This window comes from Prenolepis imparis, unplaced genomic scaffold, assembly GCF_030444845.1.
Source record: "Prenolepis imparis isolate NDT839.2.m4 unplaced genomic scaffold, iyPreImpa1.0 SCAF_10, whole genome shotgun sequence".
Lineage (NCBI taxonomy): Eukaryota > Metazoa > Arthropoda > Insecta > Hymenoptera > Formicidae > Prenolepis > Prenolepis imparis.
In genome coordinates, this window is record NW_028141168.1 from 15297986 (window position 1) to 15316995 (window position 19010).

Here is a 19010-nt window from a genome sequence, read left to right on the forward strand (position 1 = left end):
CACGTAAACAATAGCGCGATAGACGATACCAAGGCTGTATACCATGCTATTGATAATATTCGTTGCCCAAGTATTTTACGCGGTGGTGAGGATATGTATAATCGGCGTGCTACATTTCACAACCTCGTCGTCATTCATACAATGAGACTCGAGCGAAAAGGTAACAAAGTGGTCGCGCTTCATATATTATCGTATTATCACGTGTAATATCATGAGAAATGCGATCATTCTGCATAATTATTATAATTAATATAATTATCAGCCCGCGCGATTGAGTATTTTAAAATGCTTGTACAATTTAATATTTCGCGTATGTATACATATATAGCATAGTAAAATATTTCGGCAATACTTATAGAGTCAAATATAGTTTATCCGATTATTTACTATTTCATCAATTTTTCGACGAATTAAATATAATTCAGATTGATAATAATACGATAATAAAACGATCGAATCGCGTAAGAATTGAATAAGAATAACCTCCGTAAATTAATCGTTATTTAATAAAAAATTAATCTTTATACTTTAAAATACTTGTAATTTAATATTTCGCTAATACTTGTAATTTAATATACTTTATATATGTATTATAATTTATATATTATATGTATATGTATGTATATATGTATATGTGAATATAGTTCTTACACGTGTATGTATGCGTTGTGTGTGATGGAATTAATAAACCAGAATCAATAAATTCCAAATTTACCTTGTCCATGTCCTCCGGCGAGGAACTGCTGAAGCTGAATCTCAAGTGATGATCCGGTTTTGAAGAATCGTAATTGAAGGCATTTCCAGGAGTAATGAAAATACCTTGGGGCGCGAATTTGTTCATCACTAAATCCAGTGTATTATCTATATCAAGGAGTTTTACCCAGAGAAAGAATCCACCCTGTGGCACGTACCACTCCGCCAAACCTAAAGTATATTAACTTTGTATGTAAATATTTTAAAATTACTTTGAACGTTCAAATTTATTATAGAGTAAAAGATATAAATCCAGAATATTTTCAAAAAATTATTTATTAATCGGCTAATTTGGGATCAAATTTAAATAAAAATATGAAAATATTTTTTTATACCAAAAATCAGTTTTTGCACAATTGATGATGTAAAATAAAATCTCGTTGAAATTATCGACGCGATTAAAATTCAGTTTGTTTTTCTTTTTAGACTGTGTATTTAAATATAATTTATTCATCATTTTTAGATGAAAAGCGCGCAGTAATATACGAATAGCAATCATTGAATTATCTAAATAACGAAAAAAGTCACGATACATATATACATATGTACGTTTATTAATAATTAATTTTAAATTCGTGGGACACCGATATGCAAACGCAGAATATTTTGCATTTATTCTATGTTAAATATTTCGAGACGACATTCACCATGAATCATTCAGCGCTCGTTTTTCGTGACGTACGCGCGCTTTGTTTACGTACGATTGTTGTCATTAGCGTAGACACTCGGACGGAGACAGGTAGCGGTGTGTCGTTTCATTCTCGATTTTAACTCGCCTAATTAATCAATTTCTGCAATTAGCGACTTGCAAACATATCGAAACGACGATTATTTATTAAAGAAAGTATTTCGTGCTATCTTTTTATTTAAAATAGTAATAATATATTAATTTTGCAGAAGAGATTGAGATATGCTCGAAATGTTTTTGCAGTTTTAAATTTGAATTGTACATTTTCAAATAGTCCTCTCTCTCTCTCGCTTTTAATGAGCCATTTTGATTCGAAACTCTTGATATCAGATGAGATTAATTATTTTTAAACTTTTCTATTTTGTTACCAAAATGTCGCGAATATAAGACTGATAAACTCTGAGTCAAATAATGTTGTGCATTTAAAATAAGTACAATATAATCATAAATACGATACGATAAATAATAATCGGAGAAATCGTCCGTTGTTAAGATAAGCAGTTTATTATTTCTCATTTATATAACATTAATTGTTTCTATGTTCTGATATATAAAAAAATGCCAGTACTAAAAATTTATAATTTACGTTATGGCTCTTCTGCAAAATTAATACCTATATTATAGATTTTTTTTATATTGACAGTGTATATCGGAATATAGTTTAAATTTTTATATAATTTATTTTACATTGTGCCATAAAATAGTACACATAAAATATCCTATTCTTTTATTCTAAATATAATAAAATATTTATAAAAGAAGTAATTAATATAAATTATAAGTAATTAATATTTCAATATAAATATAAAAATCACATTTTTTTTAGTTATCATATTTTATAGAAGTTTATAGTTAAAAAAATCTTTGTTACAAATTATATAATTTTGTATTATTGAATATTAAAAGTTCAATTAAAAATTTAGTTTACATGCAATTATTAATTGTTTAATTTTTAATTGTTCTGGACACTGCTTTATATGTATAAACTTGTATCTTACAAATCAACGTTATGCGTACCTCTAGGGTCAGTACATGCAAAGTTTAAAGTTTCAGAAAACGGACGCTTTAAACTTCAACGAGATTTTTATTATTTTTATTTTTAGCATAATATAAACTTTTAAAAAAATTTAATTATTTTTTAATATTAGTTAATACCAAGTTTTTTTAACTTAAGAATTTTTTAATTTAAAATAAAGAATTTTTATTTAAAATAAATTATTAAAGTAATAATAAGTTAATTATTAAACAATGCAATGTTAACGATTGGAAAATAGCAATAAATGAATCGATAAAAAATTATTTTCATATTAGCCAAAGTAGTTGAAATTATAAAAAATGATCCGACCATACAATTATAATTTAAAACTAGTTTTGATATTTTAAAACGACGGATAAATATCTCCGATAAAATTTTATTTTAATTTTAACTAATAAATTATTGAATTTTTGAAATACCAGTTAAGTGTTTTTCAACCAGGGTGAGCATTATGTCACGTCGCTCTCGATAGAACTTTTGTATATCTTTGAAATGTTCCTCAAATTTCTGTGGTTCCCAAACTTGGAAGAGTTTGTATAAAAGCATCTGCAAGAGGTCGTTATAAATCAATATGATATATGTTCAACAAAATAACTTTACCCATAAATTTATTATGTTTAAAATACTAAGAATAATCTAAAGAGGGTAAAGCATGTATGTTACGGGCTATAATGGCTACTGGCTATGATAATAATTTATCGAAAAATAAAGTTGTGAGATGCAAAGCAAGATAATCGTGATAAAAAATTTCTTTTTCAAAAACATGTCTAATTATAAAATATTTATATATATAAATAAATATATTTATATTATATTTTATATTTATGTATATAACATATTTATATTATATAAATATAAATTATAATTTTATAAATACATGCATATATATATGCATGTATATAAATATTTATAATGAGAATATTATATATATATAGTCGTAGTAGTATTAATCACAGTTAAGTAATACAGACAAATAAAAAAAAAATTAATTAAAAATCTTACTTGGGACAAAGCTGACGTGTGTATAGTAGAATTTTCAATATGCATGATCAGTTTGTTCACAATGTCTTTGTGGGCTGTAACAACCCCGACGCGAATCCCAGCGCTCATAATCTTACTAAACGAATCCAATCTGATTACGCGACCGTCAGTGTCGAGGGAGAAAAACGACGTGGGTTGTTTATCTAAGAAGTGAACGAAATAGTAAGGATCGTCCTCGACGATCAGAAAGTTGTATTTCTGCGCCAATTCGTACACTTTTCTTCGTCGGGTCTCCGACATGACGACGCCTGTAGGATTCGTTCCCGTCGGATTCACGTAAAGTAACTGAAAGATTCAGTAAACTGTGCATGTCTTTGATGAATAGAAACAATGTTCTAATGTTGTGACAGTAAGAATTTTAAATTACGCATAAAAAATAAAGAAATATAAAATAAAAGAAAGATATAGACTCTATTATATATCAACTACGTGAGTAAAATAATTTCATGATTATCAATTGATATAATTAATTATTAGCGGTGATTTTTATCTTTCGCGTATTATATGATTATATAGAATATTATCAAAATCTTCGATAAATCTTATAAGCGTATTATTCGAGCAATTTGTAATTGATCTCTTTTCGGTGAAAACGTCAAAGTTTTCGAATTAGAAATAAAAGCGAGAAGTTTTTCGCAAATAAAAATTGAAGGGCAAAGATAAATAAATTATTTTCTCATTGTCCTATACGTGACTTCGAAAAGAAATATATATATCTTATTTGATATTGCAAATTTTCTGACTCACTTTTGGCATCTGTTTACCAGTCGCAAGTCTCTGCTCGCATTCTTTGGCGATTTGTTCGGGAATGATTCCATCGGAATCTTGATTGATCTCTATAATATCCGGTAATAGCGGTAGTAGCTACAAATTAAAAAAAAATTTGAAAATTTGTTTGCAAAATACACATGCGTCTGCTACGAAAGAAATAATAGATATTAATTAATTTAATTAATAATTATTCTTTATACAATTATATTTGATGTAAAATTGCACACTAATTTGTTGAATACGTTGTGTATCTTGCTGGAACTATGTGAATAATGTCGCATGTAAATTTTTAGTGTCGCATAATGAACAATAATGAATTCTATTTTCGCGAGTAAGTACAACGAATGATCCTGACAACCTGAGAGAAGGAGGCCTAGAAGACGACAGTGGAGCAAACTTGAGATGAGTAATTTATTATTTATATATTATTTTTTATTTTTATATCACGCGCGCACGCGTTTATTCTTGTTTATTTGATTCGTTTTTTTTAGATAAGAAAGAATAAGAGAAAAAAATTTATAAATATAATATCTTTTAAAATAATAAGTTAAAACATAATAGTTTTTTCGGAATATATATATAATTAAATCTATTATTGTATATAATTATATCTATTACTTTCTGTTTATTATTATATACGTATCGAATGTAAAAGTCGATTTTAATAACTTTATGAAATATTAATTACTTTGGGCGTTGTTATAATTGGATCTTTTATATTCCTGTTATAGATCCATATAGTCAACTCTGCTGCTGCGCATTTACCGGTGAGTGAAAAACTTTTATTTTATAAAGAACGCCAGGTACATATGTATAAGTTTGTCTTAATTTTTTGTCTCTTAAACTTCTATCTGTTACATACAAGTTTAGATACTATTATTATGTACTTGGCGTTTCACTCTTTTTGTTAGAAAAATTTTTTTTATTAAAACATTACTTTTTCGTGATATTATTTTAAAAAACTACTAACCGCTCCGATTACTCCGGTATATGTTGGCGCTTGGAGCAAAATTGGCTCATTTTCATCGAGCATCATTTCAAAGATCTTATTGCAAGCGTCCAGAGAACCATTCGTGAACACGACATCCCAATTATTATGCATTGGTATATGCCATGTTTTCTGGAATTCCCTCCATTTTTGCAATAGCGGTTCATAACTTGAGAAAAATACGCATGTGAAGATATACAATCCAGATAGATTAGAATGTGATTAACAAATTTAAAAAAATGTCGATATACATAGATATGTATTTATTGATAAAGTAAACATATATTCTCTCGTACGTCATGTATTGATAAGTATACCCAATATAAAATTTATAATTGTAATATACATATACAATATATATGTATATATTTTTTTCTCATTTCGTTTAATCTAACCAAATATAATTACGCGCGCGAAGCAAAGTTATATCGTTCTTTGATAATTATTATTCTTTGATAATAAAATCTCAAAAATTGTAACGGATGCATAAAAGTTATTATTATTATTACGATGCATGCATGAAAATATATTAATGAATTATGCAATGTATAAAAATGCAATATTTAAATCTTTAACAGAGAACAAGAAAGTAGAATTTTCTACAATTTTTCGATCACGATACCTGTGTTCCGTTAGATTCGAGCGTCTCCATATGTCCGCCACGTTGCACGTTGCATGTCCCGCACGAAATTGACCACAAGACTGCGTGTCGCCACCTGACGGCGAAACAACTTCACGGCCAAGAACGAAGCCGAGCTCGGCGAAGTGTCTCTCTCTCTTTCTATCATTCCCACTAAACTCGCCCGTCCTACGCGTCCACCACGCTGCACGTTCCGCGAAAGACTGATCACCATCGACTACCGCAAGACTGCGTAGCGGTGTCGCCACCTGACGGCGAAACCCAACTTCACGGCCAAGAACGTGATTGGTGCGGCGTCGCTCCCCCCGATTCGTATAAAAGGAACGCGCCTAACAGACCGACGATTAATTGATGCTGTGTGTCTATGGGAGGATGATCGCTTTCTGATGACGAAACTAACGTTACAGCCAAGAATGAAGTCGAGCCCGGTGAAGCCACCTCGCCTAACCCAAAATTTCTTATTGTTAGTACCAAATATATTAATTAAGGCTGCGTTCCAAAACGTCATCCAAATTGTGCATTTTCTCTCTCTCTCTCTCTCTCTCTCTCTATTACTCAGAAAAAAGTGATACAGAATGCAGCCTAATTATGCAATACATAAAAATTGAATATTTGAATCTCTAAGAAAAAATGATGTACAGCATGGCGGACGAGAATTAAAATTATTCATGCATGCATTGCAATTTTTAAGATTTTATCATCAAAGAACAATATAACTTCGCTTCGTGCGCGTATAATTATATTCGGTTACATTAAACGAATTTGGTTAATACATTTTAAAAAAATTATTATGTTGATTATAATACAATCTCTCCACACACACACACACACACACACACACACACACACACACATACACACACATTGCGTCGTGACATGTCACACATCTGTGGTTGTGAATTATACGTCAATCTCGCTGAATTTAAGCACATATTCTTATTTCTATTATAATATTTCAATACATATAGTTTAAAAATTATTGAAGTTTCGTGATAAATATAGCAATTTTCGATAAATCCACAGTAAATTTGACTCTTTTGATTATGCAAAAATATTGAACAAAATATCAGCTTAGAGTGTTTACATTAAGTATAGAAAAATTAATTCAATGTGTTTAATTAAAATCAGTCATTTATTATAACTCGAAAATAATTATATTTATTTATATACCTATTAATATTATATTATTGTTATGTATTAATTTGTTAATATCACTCACCCTTGCGAAGCTCCGTATTGCAATGCTGTAGATAATTCAGACTTATTAAATTTTATTAAGTTGTTCTGCTTGTATGTCAAGGAAATATCTTCAACAGGATATGTAGTGACGTTTGGCACACCAGAAGCGAAATTTATACCATTTGGATGCGATACGTAGGAATCGTCTAAATTGAAATTTAAAACGTAATACAAACATTAACATTAATATTAGATTAATAGTCAAGCATACCCATGTATTTGATTAATTCTGTTTAGAAAGATTAAAGGATAAACTTAATTAATCAGGAATCTTTATGCACATAATTATTATTTATTAGATATTTTTTCCATTCAAAATCTAGAAAACTTATAGAAATAATAATAGAAAGTATCATCTCTATCTATTTCTATAAATTTTATTATTATAAAAAATATATTTCCGAAAAATCCAAATATACAATTATAAAGCGCATTAAATACCACAAAAAAATTTTTGAAAACATTTTCCTACTATATCTCAACAATATACTTACTTAAAATTATGTAAATATATTAAGTTTCAAATTTTTATTTTCTAAAATATGAGGAAGCGCAGTTATATAAAAAAATATGTTTCTTTTACTTACATCTATTATCTTACTTTTGCAAAATACTCAAAGTTTAAAGTTGAAGGGGAACATTTTTATATGTTTCCGTTTAGACTTTGATTAGGGAAATCGAGGGAAATAGAAATACATAGAAAATAATAAATGCAATGATAACTTACTCAATCGTCTAATTAAATTATATCTTCGTCTACTGGTGATTTTAGAAAAGAATTTATTGTAATCCATAATGAGTTGTGTCACGCGCGGTAAATGTCACACAATTGCATTTACTCGGATGCTATCGCATACTAACTTGACTGACGATGCACATATTGCTTAAGAAGAGTCTTATCAGTTTACGATAAGACCAGTTACAAATATTTGTTTGAGACCTCACGACTTTATCTTGAAAATTAATAAAGTATGAGCTAAATGTTGCAAACTAAAATATTTAACGCCGCATTCAATTGTAAAGTTAAGAATTGTGATAGCACGTGCAAATATCAAATTCATTGCGTAAAATAAAAATGTTTTAAAATATTAAATTATTTGAGCATTGCTACAATTTATGTTTAATTTGTATTTCACAGGTCAACGTATATAGTTGATGACGCCGACAAATTGAAAAGAAAGAAAGGAAAGGCATTGGACGTCGCTAAGATCCTAAAGTGAGTATTTACTACTTATTTAATAGTTAGTGCATTAAATCAAAATTTATTATAGTTTTATCAAAATTTGTATAAAATTATTTATTTTCTCTTATTATTGTAGGCATAAAATCTAATACAATAATAATCGTTTAAAAAATTAATTACCTTGGGCGCTACTATAATTTTTATTGTATTTATATGTTACAGATCAACATAGATATCGACAAAATTGAGAGAGAACGAGGAGGTCTGGGAAAAGCATCGGGCATCGGCGAAGCAATTCTAAGAGTGGGTATTTATTATTTATTTATTAATTGCAATAAATTAAAATTTATTAGTTGTATTGAATTAAATGCTATAAAATTATTTAATTATATTTTTTATTATTGTACGTATGAAAAAAAAATTCTAATACAATAATTATTATATCTTGGGCTTTACTATAATTTTTATCATATTTACATGTTACAGATCCACATAACTTGCAGTCAATTTCGCCGTTGCACATCGAATGAATAGTGATTGGTGAAACTATTATTTTATTACATAGTAATTGTTTTGTTATATACGTACGTTTAAACATTCTTCTTACACAAAAATAGGCCCCTGTAGTCATATTAAAATACGTAGACGCAAACAGATAAATGTACGATAATGTTGCAATTTAATTCTCGCAAAATGGAGAAACAATCTTATTATTATATATAATAAATTATTCCACAATATTTTCATTGATATTATTATTTCTACAGTAGTTTTAAACAATAAAATTATGCACGATATTTTCCAAATAATAATGACTTTAATTTTAAATAATAATTTTAATAAGTATTTAAATTGTTATTAAAATACGTAATATACATATTAAATTACGCTTTTAGCTTTAATCTTCTTTCAATCTGTTTTTGTGTAAGAAAAATAATTGAATTAAATATTATATTTGTCGTATAATTAGATAAAAATGTATTTCGAGAAGAAAGATATTGATTTCTTTTATATTCAATCTCTGTCAAAGCTTTTTATATGAGATGAAAATAAATTCATGAATATAAATGCGGGGAGAAAGAGATTCATGTGTGAGACTCGTATTTGTCTTTTATCGTAACAAATTATGTTATCGAATCAAATCGAATGATATCAATCTAATGATAATGTTTGTATTATGGATCGCTGATAAACTGATAACGTTTTATCTGTCGAGGCTATCATTTAAGATAATATGAGGCCTGATAGACTGCTAAGTTAATTTTATTAGTTCTAATGCGTAAAGAAGTGCGCAATAAATTCTAATTTTAATTATAAAATCTAGAAAAATTTAATAAATTATAATAATAATATAAAACCAAAGATTCTTTTGCACAAATTAATTATTTAGTGAAATAATGGATACGTATTTTTAGATGCTAACTTAAATGTGGTATCACAAATCGATATTACGTTTTGAGGGTTAAAGTCCTCCAATTCTGGCTAAAATTACACGGAGAATACTGATGTTACAGCTTTGAATATCATTTGATATAAATATTTGAACATTTAATATTATATGTAATTTAATTCCACAAAGCATAATCATATGTCAACGTTTTATAGAATTATATACATCTACGATTATGCCATTAAAGATTTCTATAATAGAAACTGTATTTCTGTGATTTTATCATTCACGTTGATTTGACTTATCGCTCTTTATTTCAATGGTAAAGTGTTTAAATTAATGCTTTAAATTATTACCTACTAGAGCATCTCGTTTGTATATATGTGCGGAGCAAAATATTAAACCATACTTAGAAAAGTTGTTAGTAAGTTATAGATCATAATTTCTCGATGTGTAGATGGCATTTGACGTTTCAAAAGTGCATAATTACTTATTGATCTTAACACAAGTATGCAAAATGTGATATGTATAAAAAGTAAAGATATTTGCGAGATATTTAATATGATTATTTTTATTTCTTTCATTTCCTCAATTAAACATATATTTTATTGACAGTTCCTTTAAGATATATTTTAAGACGATTTATTTGTAGAATATCAGAAAATCGTAAAATAAAAATTGTAGAGCAAATTATTATAGAGTTAGAAGATATTTTGTGTTAGAAAAAAATCATATAATAAAAAAATAAACTGAATAATATGTATATGATAATAATATTTTTCACCTTACTTTGCAACATCGTCATTTTTCTTCGCTGCTTCTTCGCGTATTATCTTAGCCACTATAGACAGTCCCTGAAAAATGATAGAAAATATTAACGTATCAAATATTAAAGTATCAAATTTTTTTAAAACGCGATTGATATTATTCTTCTGCATTATTTGCACTATGAGTACATATGTAGAATATTAAATTATATAAGTTTTTTAAAGTATAGAGATTAAATATTTATTAGACGATTAATGTATTACAAAGCTTATTTTATTTACTCGATCCTGCGATTTGATTATTTTACTGCGCGTTCTCAATCAGAATTATATTTAGATTATCAAGAAATTGAACGATAAAGCATCGAATAAAATACATATATTTGACTCTAAGTATTGTCAAAATATTTTACGTACTATGATATATATATATATATATATACATACGAGGATATATTAAATTATACAAGCAATTTAAAGTATATATGAATTATTTAATACACGATTAATGTATCGTGCAGAGCTTGTCCTTATTATTTCTTCGATTCAATCGTTTCACTGCGCATTCTCATTTCGAATCATATTTAAATCGTTTAAAAGTCTAACGATAACACATCGGACGAAATATATTTGATTTTAACAATAAGTAAATCTTTAAATAAATGATTATTGTCCAAAAAGATAGCAACAAAACGATAATTATTTATAATTAGATACCTGTCACTTTGATTCTTACTTGATTAAATGAATAAATTAAAATGCATTTCGAGATTTATCGTTGCGATATAATTACATATTAATCGTATAAATTATACATTAATTGTCAATTATTCATTAAGCATATTATCGTAGACAATATAGTTTTCCGATATTGATTCGCGATTGCTTTTAGAAAAGGAATTCGGGGCGTCTCGCATCACTACTTATCTGTTCAAGTGTCGGCGCGCGAATAATAACAAAGCCGGAGCACGTAAACAATAGCGCGATAGACGATACCAAGGCTGTATACCATGCTATTGATAATATTCGTTGCCCAAGTATTTTACGCGGTGGTGAGGATATGTATAATCGGCGTGCTACATTTCACAACCTCGTCGTCATTCATACAATGAGACTCGAGCGAAAAGGTAACAAAGTGGTCGCGCTTCATATATTATCGTATTATCACGTGTAATATCATGAGAAATGCGATCATTCTGCATAATTATTATAATTAATATAATTATCAGCCCGCGCGATTGAGTATTTTAAAATGCTTGTACAATTTAATATTTCGCGTATGTATACATATATAGCATAGTAAAATATTTCGGCAATACTTATAGAGTCAAATATAGTTTATCCGATTATTTACTATTTCATCAATTTTTCGATATATATGTATTTGTTGATAAAGTAAACATATATTCTCTCGTATGTCATGTATTGATAAGTACCTAATATAAAATTTATAATTATAACATATACAATATATATCTATTTTTTTTTTCTCATTTCGTTTAATCTAACCGAATGTAATTACACGCGCGAAGCAAAGTTATATCGTTCTTTGATAATTATTATTCTTTGATAATAAAATCTCAAAAATTGTAACGCATGCATAAAAATTATTATTATTACGATGCATGCATGAAAATATATTAATTAATTATGCAATGCATAAAAATTTAATATTTAAATCTTTAACAGAGAACAAAATAGAATTTTCTACAAGAATCTTTTGATCACAATACCTGCGTTTCCATTAGATTCGTGCATTTGTACACATCCACCATCCACCACGCTGCACGTTGCACGTCCCGCACGAAATTGGCCACAAGACTGCGTGTCGCCACCTGACGGCGAAGCTTAACTTCACGGCCAAGAACGAAGCCGAGCTCGGCGATGTGTCTCTCTCTCTTACTATCCTTCCCACTAAACTCGCCCGTCCTACGCGTCCACCACGCTGCACGTCCCGCGAAAGACTGATCACCATCGACTACCGCAAGCTGCGTAGCGGTGTCGCCACCTGACGGCGAAACCCAACTTCACGGCCAAGAACGTGATTGGTGCGGCGTCGCTCCCTCCGATTCGTATAAAAGGAACGCGCCTAGCAGACCGACGATTAATTGATGCTCTGTGTTTGTGCGATGATGGTCGCTTTCTGATGACGAAACTGACTTTACAGCCAAGAATGAAGTCGAGCCCGGCGAAAACCGCCTCGCCTAACTAGACCTAAAATTTCTTATTGTTAGTACCAAATATATTAATTAAAGTTGCATTCCAAAACGTCACCAAATTGTGCATTTCCTCTCTCTCTCTCTCTCTCTCTCTCTCTCTCTCTCTCTCTCTCTCTCTCTCTCTCTCTCTCTCTCTCTCTCTCTCTCTCTCTCTCTCTCTCTCTCTCTCTCTCTCTCTCTCTCTCTCTCTCTCTCTCTATATATATATATATATATATATATATATAAATTAGAGAAAAGTGATACAGAATGCAGTCTAATTATGTAATGCATAAAAATTTAATACTTAAATCTTTAACAGAAAATGCTAACAAAGAAATAGAATTGTTTACAAAACTTTCCATCAAAATACCTAATCTTTTATTAGACTCGCGCGTCTCGATACGTCCGCCACGCTATACATCATTATCTATTAGATTCAAATATTGAATTCTTATGTATTGCATAATTAGGCTGCATTCTGTATCGCTTTTTTCTGAGTAATATATATATATATATATATATATATATAGAGAGAGAGAGAGGGAAAGAGGGAGGGAGAGAGAGAGAGGGAATGCATTCGAATGACGTTTTGGAACGCAGCCTTAATTAATATATTTGGTACTAATAAGAAATTTGAACATTAAGAAATTTTGGGTCTGGTTAGGCGAGGCGGCTCGACTTCATTCTTGGCTGTAAAGTTAGTTTCGTTATCAGGAAGCGATCATCACTGCGTAAACGCTGAGCATCATTTGATTGTCGGTCTACTAAGCGCGTTCCTTTTATACGAATCGAGGGGAGCGACGCCGCACCAATCACGTTTCGCGGCTGCTAGACCGAGCTCATTGGTGCAGAGGCTTGCTATTCGTCAACGGTGCGGCGGTGGGGATCAGTCTTGCACAAGACGTGCAGTGTGGTGGATGTGTAGCACGCGCGAGTTTAAAAGGATAGAGTGAGAGTTGGAGAAACGCTGGTCTGGTCACTTGAGGTGCTTTGCCGAGCTCTTCGTTCTTGATTCCACCAATCACGTTTCGCGGCTGCTAGGACCGTGCTCATCGGTGCAGAGGTGAGGATTAGTCTTGCACAAAACGTACAGCGTGATGGACACGTAGGACGTGTGACGTGCGAGTTCAGTGAAAAGGATAGAGTGAGTGAGTGAGTGAGTGAGGGAGAGAGAGAGAGAGAGAGTGAGAGTGAGAGTGAGAGAGAGAGAGAGAGAGAGAGAGTGAGAGTGACGTTGGGTCTCAAACCATCTCAATGTACTCTCGAAGACAATCTGACAATCAGCACTTAACATACCAGCTGTTTTGTGCCATAAAGAAGAGAAGAAGAAGAAAAAGACGTTGGGTCTGGTCATGGGTTCGTTGAGTTCGTTTGGCTGTGAAGTAAAACTTCGCCGTCAGGTGGCAGAGTGTTGCGATTAATCTCACGTGACGCAGACGTGTGACGTGCAGCATGGCGGACGTACGGAGACCAGTGAAGGTACGCAAGTCTAATGGATTTGCAGGTATTTTGAAAAATTTTTGTAGAAAAGGTTTTTTGTTCGCTTTTATGCCTTGCATAAATAATCTCCACACACACACATTGAGGCTGCGGTCGAGAATGCTCTACGAATGCTCCGAAACATCATTCTATCTTTATTCTTCTGGATGAATGTAGAACAAAGATAGAATGATGTTTTAAAGTTAAAGCATTCGTAGTCTATTCTCGACCGCAGCCTGAGTCGTGAATTATACGTCAATCTCGCTGAATTTATAAGCACATTCTTATTTCTATTATAATATTTCAATGCGATTTAACTGCGTGTGTGGTATATTTGTAGTTTAAAAATTATTGAAGTTTCGCGATAAATATAGCAATTTTCGATAAATCCACAGTAAATTTGATTTTTTTTACTATGCAAAAATATTGAACAAAATATCAGCTTAGAGTGTTTACATTAAGTATAGAAAAATTAATTCAATGTGTTTAATTAAAACCAGTCATTTATTATAACTCGAAAATAATTATATTTACTTATATACCTATTAATATTATATTATTATGTATTAATGTTTTATTATCACTCACCCTTGCGAAGTTCCGTATTGCAACGCCGTAAACAATTCAGGCTTAGTAAATTTTATTAAGTTATTGTGCTTATATGTCAAGGAAATATCTTCAACAGGATATGTAGCGACATTTGGCACAGCAGAAGTGAAATTTATACCGTTTGGATGCGATACGTAGAAATCGTCTAAATTGAAATTTAAAACGTAATACAAACATTAACATTAATATTAGATTAATAGTCAAGCATATTATACTCATGTTTTTTATTAATTCTGTTTAGAAAGATCAACGGATAAACTTAATTAAGCAGGAATCTTTACGCTCATAATTATCATTTATTAGATATTTTTTTCATTCAAAATCTAGATAATGGATCAAATACAAATTTTTTATTTGATAGATAAGATAAAAAAATTTAATATAATAACCGTGTTCTTTATTCACTAAAACACAAGCGCGCTATTCCTCGATTTTATGTAAAAAAGAATGATATTTTTATATAAAGTTTGTTTAAACTTCTTCGTTGTTTAACTAAATTAATATTTTTTGACAGAAATCAGCTGATTAAAGCGTTTATTTGCAAAATAATATGCTTTAAAATAAAAATATATTATAGAAATTAAAATAATAATGTTTAAAACATTATTATTTTAATTTCTATAATATAGTTTTATTTTAAAATTTAATTAGCAAATTAACGCTTTAATCAGCTGATTTCTGTAAAAAAATATTAATCGAGTTTAAATAAACTTACCATACCATACCATATTGTCCTTTAATTACCATGATTTTTAAGGTATAAATTCTAAAAGAAAATTCTCTCTGTGTACATGCAAAACATGTGTTTCGCATAGCTGATGACTCGAATATCTTTTAACATTGCAGATATCGAGTCGCGAATGCAGTCTGAGATACAAGTGTCGCAGATACCTTCGAACGTTGCGTGACGAACCGGAAGTGTCGAATCTATAGCGACGAACGAACGTCTCGATCTACCAATTGGATTACGCGGTCGGGCATCCGCGATTATTTAAAATCGACGTTCGTCGCTTCGCGAGGTCGAGTGTTTGTCGCGAGACGTTTCTCCAAACACGTATTTCGCGCAATTTGTAATAGGTGTCGCGGGTGACGAACCGGAAGTGCCGAATCTAGCGACGAACGAACGTCTCGATCTACCCATTGGATTACGCGGTCGGGCATCCGCGATTATTTAAAATCGACGTTCGTCGCTTCGCGAGGTCGAGTGTTTGTCGCGAGACGTTTCTCCAAACACGTATTTCGCGCAATTTATAATAGGTGTCGCGGGTGACGAACCGGAAGTGCCGAATCTAGCGACGAACGAACGTCTCGATCTACCCATTGGATTACGCGGTCGGGCATCCGCGATTATTTAAAATTCGTGTTCGTCGCTTGCGAGGTCGAGTGTTTGTCGCGAGACGTTTCTCCAAACACGTATTTCGCGTAATTTGTGACAAGTGTTGCTTCCAACATCGCGGGATGGATGGCGAAACGACGATGCATCGACCGGTGAGTCTATTAGTTATTTATTTTATTTATCAAGGACCACATAGGTTATGGATCATTGCTCGCGATGCGGAGAAACAAATCGTCGACAATCTCATCAGAACCTTGTGCATTTACTCATGCCATGATAAAAAAAAACAGCCTCCATAACTCGAAGTACATTTTTTGACAGAAATCAGCTGATAATTGTGAAAAATATTAATTGAATTGAAAGTATTATAACATCCCTTTATAAAAAAAGCATATTAAGTCGATTGCACGGACGTGCACTGATGAAAATATCGTTTAATTTTATATTTAGAGTATTCTTACACTTCAGAGAGGAGATAGAGAGAGAGAGAGAGAGTATCCGTATCAGTACGGAATAGATATGTTACGGATACGGTATGGATATATCTGACTCGACCTTTACATGCCTTTTTTAGAAAGTGATAAGAGATTTCTTATTTGTATGATGTTTTTTTTTTTTCATCTTTTCCACTAATCGATAAAAAATAATTATGACGATAACGTCATATTATGTTTTAAAAAGAAAGTATTTCATAAATGTACATTTACATACGTTATGATTTAAAATTTCTATTTTATGAAATTATTTAAAACTCGTTAATTTTTTATTGAAGAAAACATGGAAATAATTCTCTTCAATTTTAACAGATTTTGGATACGTTAAATAGAATTCGTCTGAAATAAGAGACGAGTATCATTTTTTAAGTATTTCCTCGTGTGTTTTTGGATTAAAAATGTATATTTTTGTCTTTGCAATGAAACTTATAGACATAATAATAGAAAGCATTATCTTTAGATGAAATAATAATAGAATCATCTCTAGAAATAATAATAGAAAGTATCATATCTATCTATTTCTATAAATTTTATTATTATAAAAAATATATTTCCGAAAAATCCAAATATACAATTATAAAGCGCATTAAATACCACAAAAAAATTTTTGAAAACATTTTCCTACTATATCTCAACAATATACTTACTTAAAATTATGTAAATATATTAAGTTTCAAATTTTTATTTTCTAAAATATGAGGAAGCGCAGTTATATAAAAAAATATGTTTCTTTTACTTACATCTATTATCTTACTTTTGCAAAATACTCAAAGTTTAAAGTTGAAGGGGAACATTTTTATATGTTTCCGTTTAGACTTTGAATAGGGAAATCGAGGGAAATAGAAACACATAGAAAATAATAAATGCAATGATAACTTACTCAATCGTCTAATTAAATTATATCTTCGTCTACTGGTGATTTTAGAAAAGAATTTATTGTAATCCATAATGAGTTGTGTCACGCGCGATAAATGTCACACAATTGCATTTACTCGGATGCTATCGCATACTAACTTGACTGACGATGTACTGCTTAAGAAGAGTCTTATCAGTTTACGATAAGACCAGTTACAAATATTTGTTTAAAACCTCACGACTTGTATCTTTTAATTAATAATATATGAGCTTAACGTTGCAAACTAAAATATTTAACGCCACATTCAATTGTAAAGTTGAGAATTGTGATAGTACGCGCGAATATAAAATGCGTAAAATTAAAATTTTATAAAATATTAAATTATTTGAGCATTGCTACAATTTATGTTTAATTTGTATGTTACAGGTCAACGTATGATGACGCCGACAAATTGAGGAGAAAAGAGGGAAAAGTATCGGACGTCGCTAAGATCCTAGAGTGAATATTTATTACTTATTATTAGTTAGTGCAATAAATCAAAATTTATTATAGTTTATTTATTATAGTATCAAAATTTGTATAAAATTATTTATTTTCTCTTATTATTGTTGGCATGAAAAATAAAATCTAATACAATAATAATTGTTTAAAAAATTAAATTATCTTAGGCGCTACTATAATTTTTATTGTATTTGTATGTTCCAGATCAACGTAGCTGATGATACCGACAAATTGAGAAAGGAGGAGGAGGTGTGAGAAAGACATCGGGTGCCGACAAAGCAATTTTATATAGGAGTGAGTATTTATTATTTAATTGCAATAAATTAAAATTTAATTGCATTAATTTTTATAAAATTATTTGTATTTCCTATTAGTTTACGCATTGAAAAATAAAATTTAATACACTAATTTTTGTTTGAAAATATAGTTATCTTGGGCGTTACAATAGTTTATTTTTTGTATTTTTATGTTACAGATCAACGTAGCTGACGATACCGATAAATTGAGAGAGGAGGAGGAGGTCTGGGGAAGGCATCGGGCATCGTCGAGACAATTCTAAGGGTGAGTATTTATTATTTATTTATTAATTTCAATAAATTAAAATTTATTAGTTGTATTAAATTAATTTAATAAAATTACTTAATTATATTTTTTATTATTGTACGTATGAAAAAAAAAATTTTACTGCAATAATTATTGTTTGAAAGATTAGTTTTATATATTTTGGGCACTACTTTAATTTTTATTATATTTATATGTTACAGATCAACATAACTTGCAGTTATTTTTGTCGTTGCAGATTGAGTGAGTGATTGGTGAAACTATTATTTTATTACGTAGTAATTATTTTGTAGAGATTAGAGTGTAGAAATGATAGATCTAGATTTTGATTGTGTAGATTGTAGACTGTAGATTAGAGAGATTTCCGTTGCCTCAAAATGAATGGATTATACATTTTTTTATTAAGATATTTTAGTCTAAAAAAGGATAAAATATTTTATAAAGTACATAATAAGTAACAATAAAAATATAATTTAT

General features: G+C 30.0%; 4 protein-coding genes and 2 long non-coding RNA genes across 6 annotated transcripts in view; 2 read left to right on the top strand and 4 right to left on the bottom strand.

Moving 5' to 3' along the window:
- Positions 1 to 5398, bottom strand: part of Fstl5 (follistatin-like 5) — a 64359-nt gene extending 58961 nt beyond the window's left edge. The window contains exons 1-2 of the mRNA XM_083048058.1: positions 5260 to 5398; positions 716 to 924 (exon numbers count right to left, since the gene is read on the bottom strand). The gene's annotated coding sequence lies outside the window, so the exon portion shown is untranslated. The remainder of the gene's footprint in view (positions 1 to 715; positions 925 to 5259) is intronic.
- LOC145941518 (kynurenine/alpha-aminoadipate aminotransferase, mitochondrial-like) lies at positions 76 to 4336 on the bottom strand. Its single transcript, XM_083047628.1, has 5 exons — positions 4283 to 4336; positions 3480 to 3803; positions 2897 to 3023; positions 716 to 924; positions 76 to 177 (listed from the first exon to the last, which is right to left on the bottom strand). The coding sequence occupies exons 1-5, from the start codon at positions 4334 to 4336 to the stop codon at positions 76 to 78; spliced, it is 816 nt and encodes a 271-aa protein (XP_082903754.1).
- Positions 4266 to 7999, bottom strand: LOC145941780 (aromatic amino acid aminotransferase DDB_G0287711-like). Its single transcript, XM_083048073.1, has 3 exons — positions 7884 to 7999; positions 7137 to 7302; positions 4266 to 4382 (listed from the first exon to the last, which is right to left on the bottom strand). Exons 1-3 carry the CDS (start codon positions 7948 to 7950, stop codon positions 4355 to 4357), a joined length of 261 nt encoding a protein of 86 aa, XP_082904199.1. The 5' UTR covers positions 7951 to 7999; the 3' UTR covers positions 4266 to 4354.
- Positions 8000 to 8161: 162 nt separating this feature from the next.
- On the top strand, positions 8162 to 9183 carry LOC145941784 (uncharacterized). Its single transcript, XR_014426217.1, has 3 exons — positions 8162 to 8372; positions 8562 to 8642; positions 8826 to 9183. It is a non-coding gene; the product is annotated as an uncharacterized LOC145941784 (long non-coding RNA).
- A 3535-nt stretch (positions 9184 to 12718) lies between these two features.
- The window catches only part of LOC145941778 (uncharacterized), a 186510-nt gene continuing 180218 nt past the window's right edge, over positions 12719 to 19010 (bottom strand). The window contains exons 2-4 of the mRNA XM_083048068.1: positions 17496 to 17609; positions 14765 to 14930; positions 12719 to 14186 (exon numbers count right to left, since the gene is read on the bottom strand). Coding sequence (XP_082904194.1) covers positions 14048 to 14186; positions 14765 to 14930; positions 17496 to 17562 — 372 coding nt within the window. The 5' untranslated portion in view covers positions 17563 to 17609 and the 3' untranslated portion in view covers positions 12719 to 14047. The remainder of the gene's footprint in view (positions 14187 to 14764; positions 14931 to 17495; positions 17610 to 19010) is intronic.
- On the top strand, positions 15572 to 18781 carry LOC145941783 (uncharacterized). The gene is made up of 5 exons (XR_014426216.1): positions 15572 to 16273; positions 17898 to 17969; positions 18177 to 18266; positions 18448 to 18533; positions 18737 to 18781. It is a non-coding gene; the product is annotated as an uncharacterized LOC145941783 (long non-coding RNA).